This window comes from Copadichromis virginalis, linkage group LG5 (genome assembly GCF_057382275.1).
Source record: "Copadichromis virginalis isolate Kocher_CV1m ecotype Utaka linkage group LG5, C_Virginalis_male_GT1.1, whole genome shotgun sequence".
In the NCBI taxonomy this organism is placed as follows: domain Eukaryota; kingdom Metazoa; phylum Chordata; class Actinopteri; order Cichliformes; family Cichlidae; genus Copadichromis; species Copadichromis virginalis.
The window spans coordinates 9799214-9813699 of record NC_140622.1 but is presented as its reverse complement, the minus strand read 5'-3'; the positions used below and the strand labels follow the sequence as shown (position 1 = coordinate 9813699).

General features: G+C 40.0%; 2 protein-coding genes across 3 annotated transcripts in view; both read left to right on the top strand.

Moving 5' to 3' along the window:
• The window catches only part of gxylt2 (glucoside xylosyltransferase 2), a 59213-nt gene extending 54944 nt beyond the window's left edge, over window positions 1-4269 (top strand). Inside the window, exon 7 of the mRNA XM_085455778.1 lies at window positions 1231-4269. Coding sequence (XP_085311904.1) covers window positions 1231-1407 — 177 coding nt within the window. The 3' untranslated portion in view covers window positions 1408-4269. The remainder of the gene's footprint in view (window positions 1-1230) is intronic.
• A 1054-nt stretch (window positions 4270-5323) lies between these two features.
• ppp4r2b (protein phosphatase 4, regulatory subunit 2b) lies at window positions 5324-13184 on the top strand. Of its 2 annotated transcripts, none has more exons than XM_085455776.1 (9): window positions 5324-5477; window positions 6117-6198; window positions 7993-8163; window positions 9124-9217; window positions 9299-9336; window positions 9449-9523; window positions 9613-9753; window positions 9838-10139; window positions 11738-13184. In XM_085455776.1, the coding sequence occupies exons 1-9, from the start codon at window positions 5444-5446 to the stop codon at window positions 12106-12108; spliced, it is 1308 nt and encodes a 435-aa protein (XP_085311902.1). In that variant the 5' UTR covers window positions 5324-5443; the 3' UTR covers window positions 12109-13184. The 2 variants fall into 2 exon arrangements, with proteins under 2 accessions (XP_085311902.1, XP_085311903.1); XM_085455777.1 differs by lacking the exon at window positions 5324-5477 and adding an exon at window positions 5642-6031.
• Window positions 13185-14486: the final 1302 nt, after the last annotated feature.

Here is a 14486-nt window from a genome sequence, read left to right as displayed (position 1 = left end):
CTAATAAAAAAAAATTTTAGCAGTCTTGTAGGACTGGGACATGTTGGTGTTTTGAAGGAACCTGACGTGCACCTCCTGAGAAATGTAGCTACACATCAGGTTGCAGCATACCACAATGGTTTGAATAGCATGGAAGGTTGTGGTGTGGGGATTAAAAGGAGTTTCCAGTTCCTACATTAGTTAGGATGTTGATTTCACACATATAAATCAAGCTTTACTGACTCAGTATGGCAGTGATGCACAGTGCCCTCTGTTGGAACACTATGTCCAGTAGTAACTGGACATAGTGAATCGCAGGGCTAACACATAGACACAGACAACCATTCGCACTCACATTTACACCTTTGGGCAATTTACACTTTCCAATTAACCTATCCCCACTAACTACATGTCTTTGGACTGTGGGAGGAAGCCAGAGTACCAGGAAAGAACCCATGCAAACTCCACCCCGGCCTGATGGTGGAATTGAACTCAGGACCTTCTTGCTGTGAGGCAACGGTGCTAACCACATGATCCGTCAATATGTGCAGGCAATCAGCTGACCTCATTTTTGGGGCACATAATGTTGCTGAATCTGATCTGAAGCAATGACAGGTCATAGCACTTCCACCACAGGCTCATGTGGGTAGTTGTTGGAAAATACCTCAAATTCATTGGAGCAAAACACACATTCAGGTAGATGCACTTGCTCAGTACAAATTTCCATTGTGCTGCAATAAGGCCTGAAAGCTGTAGCATAGCTTGGCGTCATGATCGGAGGAATACTTGCTTAGCTCTGATAAAGCTGCTAAAATACAGAATGGAAGTCATGCAAATGAAAATGTGTCCCAACAAGCTGCTAAAGGAGCAATTCTACATATAAGTGTGTGTAGACCTGTTTCTGTAGCAGCATTGTTTAGCTCAGAAAAAAAGAACAGCTATGACTATTTATTTTGTGATTTCAAATTCTCTCCCCTTGCACTCATGAAACAATCTGGGTCAGTTTAAAATTAGAATTTGTTTTCTCCGGCAGCAGAGTCGGTTCCCCCCCTGCTCTGCTGAGATAAGCCTCTTAAAGACGAGCAGGGTCATAATTTATGATTAATACCGAGGCCCGCCCCACCCCTGCCAACCGAATGTGTAAATATCATTTAGCCTATGATATGTTCTAGATCAAACAAAAAAAACCTGCGCAAACGCACAAAACTTTGGGTTTGGAACTGACATGGGCCGATGTCTCCGTCTCTGCAGTTTCCCTTTGAGGACAACATGTTCCAGTCGCTCTTCTACCCCATCCAGACCAAGTTCCTGGAGACGGTCAACACGCTCTGTGGTCGGATTCCCCAAGTCTTCCTCAAGCAGATCGAAAAGACAATGAGGAAGGTGTTTGAGGACAAAGTGGTCCGCCACGTCAGGCCACATAAATAACTGATGGAGAAAGTGGGTGTCCCTGTGGATTCTCAGATGAAACTGGTGGCTCTGCATTTGCAGTGTTCAGCGCATGACACTTTCTGGAATAAGGGTCTCATGAACATTATGAGCCTCTGGTAATTAGTAATCACCCTATGCATACAGTGCTGGTCAGTGACGTCGCCGAATAAGTTTGCCTTATAACCGTCTTTATTTTGACATCACAAGTGATGTAACGTATAAGAATGTTGGAAAACTAGAAAGTATCAGCTCATCTCAAGTGTGTAAGACAAATTTAAGCCGTGTTTTTGTCAAGATTTGTACAAAGGTGTCTTGTCTTTTTTTACTTTTCTTCTCAAGCATTTGAAGTTCTCCTCCTAACCGTTAGGGAGATGTGTATGTGCTACACAGAGTCAACTTTGGACAGCGTTACTACCTTGAAGTAGTAGATTTATAAACCACTCCTCTAAAATTGTGAATGTTTTATCAGCAAATAACTTGAAGTGTGAATCTGTGTAAATGAGTTTGTGGTCTGTTTTGCAGTTGCCAAATGCCGCTGACAGTATTACACACAGCACAGCAGAAGAAATGTAGACTTTTGTGTTGAATACTGAATGTCACAATGCACTTTGACATTAGGACTGGAAGGTTGTTGTTGTTGCACATATGTCTCCATTAGATACAACACGACTCGACTGAAATCAAAACCAAAAGTGCTAGATTTTGGAAAAAAAGGAAGAAAAAAAAAAGGTGTCAAACCACAGCAGATCATGTACCGTATGAATATTCATGTCTGACGTTTTCTTTCCTGGCAGAAGAAAATAAGTGCTGTAGATTTGTGTGTTTGAGAGTCTCCGAGCCTGTAATCTGATGTGTGGTGTACGTACCATGTGATCAATGATGAACGCATGGGCTGTATATTTTAAAGTTGCTTTTAAAGGGGTATAAAGCGCCAAATGTATCAAATCATTCAACCTGGAAACTGAATAGCTGTACACTCAGCGTGTGTTTCTTAATAAAACAATGCAATGTCCTGAGTTTACCTTAGCCTCATTTATGCTCATATAGTCTTGGTGAAAAGAACGTACCGCATCTGTCAGTTCTGAGGTTTTTACACATCACAACATCATAAAAGGAAAAAAAAGTATCTAATTCTGAGCAGGTCTTAAAGTAAGGACAGGAACATGTGACATATCACTCTGTGTTGTTTATTTAACAAAAATGAAGCCAAAAGGCAGAAGCCGTGTGTGGAAAAAATTGAGTAGCAGTAATAACTTCCTGTGCGACTCCGACATCGTTGTGGAGGACTTATGGCCCAGTTTTCATTACAGTGTTGCTTCAGTTCAGAGGTTTGCACACTTCTGTTAATTTCAGTACGTTTCAGGTCTGAACTTTGACTTGGCATTTAAAACACCTTGATTATTTTCTCTTTCAGCCATTCTCTGATCCTGTTCCAGGATCCAGTTTAGGCTAAGCTTCAGTTGTTGGAGATGGTCTTGACTCTGTAATACTTTGGTATGCAGAGGAGTTAACAGTCTGCTCAATGACTGGGACTTCAAAACAACCCCAAATCATCACCCCTCCAACACCATGCTTGAGAGCTGGTATTAGGTGCTTTGTTTGGTGTTTGCTGTACCTTGTGGTCAAAAACCTCCACTTTGGTCTCATCTGTCTAAGAGACAGTGTTCCAGAAGTCTTATAGTTTGTTCAGATACAATCTTCCAAACATCAGCTGTGCTGCCTTGTTTTTCTTTGGGGTTTTTATTATGGAGAGGAGACTTTCTCCTGCCAATCATTCCAAACAAACTCATTGCAGAAAAATTAGAAAAATAACCTAAACAAGTGTTTTTTTCTAATTGTACTGCAATGAGCTTTAGTATTTAACATGCTAACTGAGGCCTGTAGAGATACAGCTTGGGTTTTTTTAACTTCCTCCAAGCATTGCACATTCTGTTTTGGGGTGAATTTGGGATGTGCACTCAGTGGAAGACTGGTATTTGTAATGACATTCATTTCCACTGGTAAATAATCTTTCTTACAATTATTTGTAAATGGCCCCTTCCAAGACTGATGGAGAGCACCAATTGCTACTATAAGAACATTGCTGATCTCAGACCAGCAAACTGCCAAAACTTATATATAGGTTGCTGATGATCAATGATCAAATGCATTTCATTAGCAGCACCTGGCCACTAGAAAGCAGTAAGGGTGTCCTTAGTTTTTATACAGTGCGTCTACATTTTGGCCTTATTTTTGTTAATAACACGGTATAATAATATGTCATGTGTTGTTGTTCATCTCATTTTAAGACCTATTAAAGACCAGATAGTTTTAATTATGTCCTAATACAAATGTTTGTTGTTGCTTTTTTGTGTGTGTTTGTTTGTTTTCACCATGACTGCATAATAATCAATTGTGTTTTAATATGTTTGAAACAATAAACGGGGATGAATTATATTCTTTAAATGGTGACAGAGAGAGTACAGACGATGGTTACTGAAGATTTGTTTCAACAAGATCAGTAAGTATCTGATGTCAGTATATTTTGATCCAAATATGATAATACAGCCCAATCTTAGCGATTTGAAAGTGAAGCTAACACTCACCTAACTCTCTATCGTGTCTGTCAAACTCAAGGCCCGGAGACCTTTTAACCCACTTATCAGGGCTCCAGAAACCTGAAAAAAGTAGATTGTGATTTGTTGCTTATCATGTGCCTTTTTTCACACTTGAAGGCTATATTGAATATGTAAACAAGCGTCTACACGATGAAATATCTTTTTTCTTTTCTTTTTTAAAAGGCAGTTTCTCTTAAGAGTTGAGATGCCATGTCTGGGCCCTTAACAAATATGTAAAGAAATAAAGATTATTTTGTTTTTACATGAGGATATATTTCTTTACCTCCCATACTTTGTAAATGGTAACTGGTATTCTTGAATAAATCATATAATGGTAAGCAATATGTTGAAAATTATTTACAGAGGCCATTGTGTGCATAGACCAATTGGATGTAGGAAGAATATATGAGACAATAAACAATATTATCAAGGATTTCTTAAATTATGGACTTTTTCTCAGTCAGAGTATTGTTTCAAACCTTCCAGTGACTTATGAATCAGTAATCATCCAAGACCTCCCAGAATATGCAAAACATATTGCTGGAATATATTGTCATTGGCAGGGATGGTGTTAATTAAAGAATGTCAGCTGTCAAACTCACATATACACATCTGGTCCATGTGTTCACAGCTTCACAGTGGGTAAACCTAAATTTGACACCCCTCCTAAATTTAGTCTAAATTTAACTTAAGATACAAAATCTATATTTAGAATCGACATTTTAAATTGTCAGGTATCATAACTAATGATTCAGAAAAATATCTTTGTAAATATTCTCTGTATGCAAATGGTGATGAGTGCCTCTCAGTCCCAGATTGTATCTGTGCATAGCATCTTAATGTATCGATATTTCACATGCAGCATCTTTTTATGTTCAGTGTACTTTTATAGAAATCATTCTGATTCACTTGTTATTAAAAAATTATACAGCTGAGCTTGAATTTCCCACGTCTAAATGTGTATATCATAATGTTACATAACGCAAATAGATTGGCATTCAGCCAACCATGCCTTTTTTCACGAATAAAAAGAAATGCACATGCATTGTATTGGATAGCATAAATCCAAAACTTGTGCTGATAAAGACATTTAAATTACAAGTTTGGTTCACATTTTTCTGATATACTTTTTTATGTTTAAGATGAATTTGTTTTGGTATAAATTCTGTTTTAAGTCGATATTGTGTTAAAAGAATGTCGCCCCTTAAAACATTGTCTCATTTTCTCCGTCTGTTTGTGTAAATCCACCTCCATTCATAAGTGGAGCGCTTGTCTCCCCCCGTGTGTTTCAGCGAACAGGCAGTGACCTCACGGCGCCATATTAAAATGCTTCCTCCTCTTTGCCTGTCTGTGAGGTTGTAGCTTAGCAGCCGCAGCTAGCCGCCAGTCTGCTTTTTTTTTTTACATCTACAAGACTGACAGAGGGCAACGACGTGATGGAAATTGATTCGCTTCAAGAAGCTCTCAGAGGTTATACTCAGTTTATTCCTCTTGTTCTTTCATCGGCCGAGACCACACGATATTTGTGTCCGGCCCAGATTACTCTTTTGTAACAAATGATCGGATTGTATCTCTCACGCTAATGGCGCTAGCTAGCTGATACTCGAGGCTAGCGTTAGCTAAGGCTAGCATTATAAGCGGTTTCACGGAAATGGTTTAGTCATGAAAGAACGACGAGAAAATACAACTTATTCCTTTGGATTTACTGTAAAGTTCTTATGTATTTGCCCTCAGTAACTGATAATATTCTCACAGATATGTATTAAGTATATGACGACTGTCACCGGCTTTTTGTACAGTTATTTGCCGGCTATGGTCTTCTGGCTAACTTAACATGCTAAACTTAGGCTAGCCAGCGAATTAGCAACACTGGTTATGTAAATAGATAACTTTAACGAGATAGGGTGACTCCTCGGGGATCTGGTACCAGCTTTTTACGTGTCGGCTAGAGTAGATTATAACTGAAAGTAAACAAAATATCCAGGTTTATTGGCAGAGTTATCAAAACTGTTGGGAAAGCTGAGGTAAATCAAAGCCTGTGCACCTCCACTAGTTAAATGGTCATGTTAAGCCACTCAGGGTTTTTTATTTTATTTTTCATCTTAACAGATTTCGACAAGAAAGGAAAGAAGGAGCCATCTCCTCTACTGGAACAGTTTCTATGCCATATCGCCAAAACTGGCGATGCCATGTAGGTGAAAACTACAGACCTATTTATTGTATCCCTTTGCTCTCTCTCTTACTCTCTCTCTCTTACTCACTCTCTCTCTCTCTCTCTCTCTCTCTCTCACACACACGCACACACACACAAATACACAAGTGTTATCATTTTAAATAGGCCCTGTATGATGACATTTTATAGACTTTTTGGACTTGAGATAACAGCCTAAAGTATGTGTGGCTCAAAGCTTTCATGACTATAAGTAATTTCAATTTGCTGTTATATTAGTTAACATGTGTTTTTATAATTGGATCATTTAAAATCATAAGGGTTTCTTACTGCAGTATCCTGTAGTAAGTACTGTTGAAATCTAAGTGAGTTATTCTTACATAAGGCATAAGATTAAAGAAAATGGGCCAAATAAACACGTGGGGTTGGGTGATTAAAAAGGAAATGGTAAACAGAACAATTATTAAAATATTGTAATGAGAAAAGTTTAAGGTACTAACAAAGACCTATGATGGGAATTCACCTGTATTTTGGGGATAGGAAGTGAGTTTGTTTGTGGTGGGTCAGCATTGACCTGCTACCAGAAATTCCACATGCTGGTGCAGACAGCAGCCCCTCAAGCCAGCAGGAGGAAACGGTGGCAAATGACAAGAGGTGTACACAAAATGACCACTAGCTTTCTTTTTGTAAGTGTTGTAAGAGCTTTTTCAAACGGAGGTGTCAGATGTCCAGGGCCCTCTGCAGGGATTTGAAGCAGCTAGTCAGTGTGTGTGGTTGTAGTTTTGGTGTCAAGCTAAAGATGTTTTGGAGTATCTAACTTTCATACATTTATAGTTAGTACAAACTGATTTGACACAACAGATAAACATCAACCACAGTGTTTGCCTAATGCCTTTTTTTTTTTTTTTTTTTTTTTTGCAGCTAGACCTAACCTTGGAAAAATTGTACTACACACATAAACACATATTCAGTCTAGGGGTGACATGTTTTTAAGGCCATGTTAAAATTACTCTTTTCACAGAGTAATCAATAAAGTTTTTTTTTTTTTTTTTAACATTTTTAAAAATTGTTTATTTGACCCTTTTTTTTTTTTTTTGACCTTTTTTTGCCTTTTTTGGGCGGCACGGTGGTTAGCACTGTTGCCTCACAGCAAGAAGGTCCTGAGTTCAATTCCACCATCAGGCCGGGGTCTTTCTGTGTGGAGTTTGCATGTTCTCCCCGTGTTTGCGTGGGTTCTCTCCGGGTACTCCGGCTTCCTCCCACCGTCCAAAGACATGCAGCTTGTGGGGATAGGTTAATTGGATAATCCAAATTGCCACTAGGTGTGAATGTGCGAGAGAATGTGAGTGTGAATGGTTGTCTGTCCCTATGTGTTAGCCCTGCGACAGACTGCCGACCTGTCCAGGGTGTACCCCGCCTTTCGCCCTATGACAGCTGGGATAGGCTCCAGCGCCCCCCGCGACCCTGAAAAAGGATAAGCGGAAGCGAATGGATGGATGGATGGATGGATGACCCTTTTTTTAATATTGCATTTGATTTCCAAAATGATTTGTGGTATCTGACATTACCTGGTCTTATTAGATAATCGCAAAAATACAAAAGTGTGGGGTAGATTTCAGACTGTAAAAATACAGTGGAAGGGTCCATTTCTTTCATATAGCATAGGTCTGTTAACTTTAACAACATTGCAGTTTCTAATTTATCTGCCATTTGTCACAGTGGTGGAAATGTTGAACTTTGACTTGTTTTAAGCTTCTAACATGTCTTCTGCCAGTGTGTTGACCTGTTTCTAATTATTCACTGTATTTCCTTTAGGGTTCAATGGTCTCAATTTAAGAACTACTTCCTGTTTAAATTGGAGAAAGTGATGGATGACTTCAGAGCCTCAGCACCTGAGCAAAGAGGTCCTGCAAATCCCAATGTGGAGTCAGTTCCATTTGAAGATATGAAAGAGAGAATTCTAAAGATTGTGAAGGGATACAATGGGTGGGTACTGAGCTGAAGTGGAACACGTGAGGCAGAAGTGGTATCAATAGAGAAGCCAAGCAAGGTTACACTGTGTGTTATATGTGCACATATACACTTTTTCTTTCTTTCGTGTTTTTTTGCTTGTTGTGAAAGCATTTCCTATTGCCCAAGTCTTTTCAGGCCAGTCAGTTTGCACTTTCTTTCAGAATTTTGCATAATGTGTGTCAACAGTACTTTTATTCATCAATTTTGGATACATTTCAAGTTAATTTGTGGTTGGCAGCTTTAAATAAATGAGTGTACTGAGCAACTAGTTCAGTTATTTGCACAATTTTGCTGTTAAACCTATAGTTAAAGGAACCATGCTACTACTTATAACCTACTTTCAGAGTTGGGATTTAGCCCACCTCCAACCCTTCAGCACCATCTAGACCACATAAGACCAGTTCTAGATGAAAAACCATGCTGTAAAACTAGATTAAATTAGCAGAGTACAAAGATTGTTCAAAACCTGATTCAACTAGAGCTGTACTCAACTAAGTTTGTTTCTCTTCATCTCCTCTTCAATTGGTTGCCCAACTGGACCCTCTCTTAGCCTGGTTCTGCCACAGGTTTCTTCCTGTTTAAAGGGAGCTTTTCCTTCCCGCTGTTGCCATAAAACTTGCTCGTAAGGGGTTGCCTGATTGCTGGGGTTTTCTCTGTATTAGTGTAGGGTCTTTACTCTACAGTATGAAGCACCTTGAGGTGACTGTTGTGATTTGGGGGTATATCAATCAACACCGAGTTGAATCTCATTTCTTAAAGGGAGACTATTAGAGCTCAGAACAGTGTTTCTCAATATTATCTGTCCTTCCCTGTTGATTTTTATAACTGGTGACTTCCCACTTACGAACCACATAAAATAGATTCATGGACCTTCTGAAGGACACTTGTCCTGGTCACTGTATGGTGAATCTGTTGCTCTGCTTCCATTTGTAGAATCCCGTTCACGATCCAGCGCCTGTGTGAGCTACTTACAGAACCTAAGAGGAACTATACAGGAACAGATAAGTTTCTTCGGGGGGTGGAGAAGGTAAGACGTGAACAGAAAAGTTAGGTATTTTTCAACTAATAATGTCTGTGATTAACTTTAGAAATTTTTATTTCCCTCTAGAACGTAATGGTGGTAAGCTGTGTCCATCCAATCTCAGAGTAAGTGATGTGTTCAAGTTTAGAGTTTAATAGAATATTTATCTGCATTCAGTGTCCATGCAGAGGGTTTTAATAATGCATTAATATTTTTTTCTCTTTCATGCTTTTGCAGAAAAAATGGATGCAGTGCTGTGAATAGAATGAATGGAGTAATGGCTCCTGGAAGTACATCTGCGTTTACAGAGAGGTTGTGTTGAGGACAGATTATTGACCTGATTTAAAAAAATAAATATGTATTTTCATTTATTTATTTGTTTTGGTTTGCTTTTGTGATAGGAAAGTGAATGGTCCAGGAACTCCACGACCACTGAACAGACCGAAAGTTTCTCTGGCCAGCTCACTAACAGCTAATGGTCTGCCAGACAGCACAGACAACAAAGACACTGACACGGACCCAGATGGCGACAAAGATTCCAGGTATGTCCGAATTCTTAACACACCAGGAGCGCAATCAAAGCTGCTGGTCTCACGTGTATCTCTGGTTTCTTATTTCATTTTTAGTGAGGTTTCGGCATCAGGCGGATCCCCGGGAAGCTCGGTAAAGAACAAACACGATGAAACAGAAGAGGACATGGAAGCTGAACAGCAAGAGGTGAAGAGACTTAAGTTCAGCAAGGATGAAGAGGAAGAAGATGAGGAGGAGGATGAAGAGGAGGAGCATGGGGTGGATGCATTGAGGCCTTCAGATGCCACCTGCCACTCAAAAGAAGCAGAAGCCATGGTCCAAGAAGAGGAAGAAGAAGAAAAGGTTGCATATAAGGAGGATGAAGCCTCTAGCAGTGCTGCTGCCACTGAAGACCAAGGTAGGTGTTCTTCAGTGCTGTTTGTTCATTGGTTGTGGACGTTAAGGCAATAAATTTAGTACTGAGCAGTTTGAGGCTACAAAGTCGAGCTGACTCTACAAACGTAGATAATGAAAAATACAAGCGATTGTGCAAATGTGCTGGCTGTATTGGCTGTTCAGGTTTCTAGCGTACTAAACCAACCCCAGTTAACAATCAGATTGCAGAGTTTAAAAACAGAAACAGCTCAGATGCTTTGTGATAGTTTACCTTGTTCAAAAACATGCTTCAGAACTTTACCATAGGGAACCTGGAGAACAAGTCGTGGTACGGCAAAACAGCTTGTCACTATTTTGGTTAAAAAGTAATTGTTTTTATGTTTTAAGAAAAGAAAAGCGAGACTACTCACTTTCTTACAAATGACATGCTTGCTCTGACTTTACACTGCAACATGAAGCATCAAAGTCAGAGTTGGCTTAAACTCTGACATATATAACTATAACACGTAAGGTGTGAACATCTGGTACTTTTTTTCTTTGATCTCAATAAAGGGACAACTTGTGGCTTTTAGATTTTCAAGGGTACTTTTCACAAACACATGTTTTGGTGTCTCTTGTTGGTTGTTGAACAATTCAAGCAGTACTTTCTGTGTAAAGTGTGACTTTACTGCCCAATATTCAACATCATGACTGAGGAATTGATATAGATTGTAACCAGTTTCCAGTCCAGTTTCACAAATTGTCGCTACATTGATGTAAGCTGTAGTTTAACTAGTTAACTAAGGAATAGCGTTGAAAATAAAACTGACCCCATGTCCTATTAATACCATATAATTTGATGCACAGTGTGTGTAATTTGGGCAGCTGGCAGAAGAGAGGGACAGCCGAGCTGAGGGCCGAGTGGTGCTGGATTTGTTAACGATGAAGCAGGGATTACTCTGCACCCGCAAGTCTGCGAGTTCCACTGGTGTAAATGTCGTCATTACGCAGTTAGCAAAAGGATTCATGCAGACGTCTCTGTGCCTGTTGTTGTTGTTGTTGTTGTTGTTGTTTTTTTTTGTGGTGAACTTGCATTACAATCCAGGCATCGGACTTCAAGCAGATATCAAACGAGTATAATACGAATGACCACTTGGCCGTTGGGTCTCCAGCTGTATTCTCAGCACAATATAATCCAGGTTTAAGAGGCCAGGTCTGCTGATACCTGAAGATGCTGTCAGTACCTTTTACTGCAATGACAATGTGGTGGCTGTGGTTCTTGCATTACGTAGTTTAGACCAGAGTGACCTACAAATACCTCTGCATGTGTACTCGTAGAGCAAGACCTGAACAGATGGTTAAGTAAAGTAAAAAGGAATTATTTGTAGGCACGAAAGGATAGTTTTAAATGATGTAAACCACATAAAGAGTTCATTTACTGATACAAAAGGTAACATTTCATTTATTATAATGCAGAAGCATTATTGGAGGTGAGAGTGAATTCTCAAGAATATATAATTTTCTTTCTGTAAATATCTTCATACTGTACTCGCCAGTGTAATGTTGGGATCGCGTGCATCCCTCCCCCTCTGGAGCTACTTTTGATTTAGTTTTTCCTCTGCTCTTTTTCACTTTTTACAGAACCAACTAGCAGCACGGCGGCCGATGCATGTGCAGACTCGGGCCAGGAGGCCGAGCAGGCCGAGAGGGAAGTGCCGTGTGGCTCAGAGGACGAGGGCAGCGACATGGATCAGACAGAGCAGCAGGCACCCACAGGCGACCTGGAAAGCCCCGAGACCAGCAGAGACAGTGAGGAGAGCAACAGTGACCCAGTCATCAGCAGCAGTAGCAGCAGCGATAGCAGCTGTAGCATAGAGGAGAGAGCAGAAGCGGCCAGTGAAGATGTAGCTCTCACTCCCTCCAGCAGTACAAGTGAACCTCCTACAGAGGGCGATATGGGAAGTGCCATCTTAAACACTGGGAACACCGAGGAGCCTATGGAGCAGGACTAGACTGAGAGCCTCCCCCTCCCTTTGCAGCCATGTGTGACCATAAACCAGCTTGTCCTTGACTCCAGCTTGACTGTCACTGGGAACGAGGACAGCACCTCAAACACAAGAAGAACGCCTCGTTACGCTTTGGACACTCCTCCAAAATGGCTACCTGGCACTGATGTGGGCATCCCAAAATTTTTTTTTTTCTTTTCCTTCTTTTTAACTGGAATATTTTATTGATCTTCCTCTCTTCTGTTTTTAAGTTTGCTTTTAAGTTTCCCCTAAAAGGGGTTGGTTTCTGCAGCTGTGTTTTGGTTTTTGTCTCTTTCACTGGGGTTGTTTGAGTTCTGTGGTGGTCTGGTTGTTTAATGCCACTCACTCCAGCCATTTTGACATTATTACAGGATTGGTAGTCTTTAACCGTAGTGTAGCACACTGCCAGGGTCAGAACAGAGCTGCATCAGATCTTCATTATTTAAGAATTTCACATGTAAGCTAAACAAACCAGCAAATCTGTTCCTGACCTAAACTATGGCAACCAACTAACCAACGTGTGTTCCACCAGAGATGTGAGATCCCCCCCCCCCCCCCGTGTCCTGTTTAACCCACCCCCATTGATACACTACCAATCCTACTGAACAGTACTATGACGGTCTACCTTGTAGAGGCGTCCTTTGTAAAATGATATTTCGGATGCATAAAACCAACATAATTTATGATCATTTCAATGAGTTATTTTGACGTATATTTGTTTTTTGTTTAGTTTCGTCTGCCAGTTGTAGTTTCCAAATACCAGCTGTAAGTACAAAGATCAGATGCTTTCTTTGTATTGTGATGTCACCATGTTGTTTCACCAACCGATATCCAGAGCAGTTTTCTGGTTCCAGTTCTACACTTGTTTCTGCAGCTGTACTTTTTGATATTTAGAATTTTAAATTTCTGTAAAGTAGATTTTTTTGTAGATTGTAATACAGTATGTGTTCACTGCCTTTGTGAAACCATATCTAATTGTACAATTTCTGTGTATACTCTGAATGCTTTTGCTTTCAATGGGGTATTCAGAAACAGCAATAAATGTTAACATTTTTATGGTTGGTGGTCTTGCTCACTTAACCATTCATGTTGTGCATTAATTATTTAGGAATATGTAGATGATGTGAACAACAAGCATATATTTGATGGCTTTAGTTAATTTAGGGGCGAGTTCTTTCCAGGGTCCAGTTTGGGTGTGTGTGCGTGCTCATTTGTGAATGAGCAGGAAGTCCAGCCCACTAAATGGTTGTGTAATATTTGGACTTAACACTGTCCGTATATTATTTCTGTCTGAATCCTTGTCGGCTTTACAGCCCTTTTAATAATGAAGTTGCTACCTATGGCTTAGATTGCCACAGAGTGTTGGTGATAAGTTGGTTAAGCAAATCCTGGCACATTTCCACTTGGGGTTTTTTTTTTTTTTTTTTTTTGTCCCAAGCCTAGTTTTACTGGACATTTCTTCCTGGTAAAAGGGAGTTTTTCCTTCCCACTGTCACCAAGTGTAGTCATGTGATTGCTGATTTTCCTTTCCAATACTGTAGGTCAGGGGTGGGGGAACTCGGGCCTCAAGGGCCGGTGTCCTGCAGGTTTTAGATATGTCCCTGATCCAACACAGCAGATTTAAATGGCTAAATTAACTCTTCAACATGTTTTGAAGTTCACCATAAGCCTGGTAATGAGCTAATCATCTGATTCCGGTGTCTTGATCCATGGTGAGATCTAAACTCTGCAGGACACCGGCCCTTGAGGCCTGGAGCTCCCCCACCCCTGCTGTAGGGTCTTTTCCCTACAATATAAAGTGCCTTGAGGCAAATGTTGTTCAGAATGTGTTTATACTTAAGATCAAAAAACAAAACAATTGTTTTTATACATAATATAAAAACACTTGATCAGACGTGTGGCCCTCGAACTAAAATGAGTGATGCACATGGATGCCTGGTTTTACAGTAGTTTCTGATTTGGAAATAATTTTCGTACCCTGGTTTTTCCTAGCCATACAAAGTTCTGCTGTACTCTAATTCTGCATCACACACACAATGGCATACCATAGTTCTAACACTAAAGGTAGGTGGATCAGTCCAGATGTTGATAGTTGGTTCCAACGGTGGTATTTGTATCAGATCGATACTTTCGTTCTGTCCTCTTATTTTATTTATAGCCTATATCACATTTAAACAACACAATGATCCAAACTGCTTTGGATCAGAACCCAGTTTTCAAAATATGTGGAAAGCTGAAAGGTGTGTTTTGTTGCGTTAACTAATTATTGAGGAAAGTCAAATTCATAAATCACAGCACACTCTCTCTACATAAGCTGCAATACTGGCCCTGTATTTACTTTGTATCAGATCAATACTAACTAA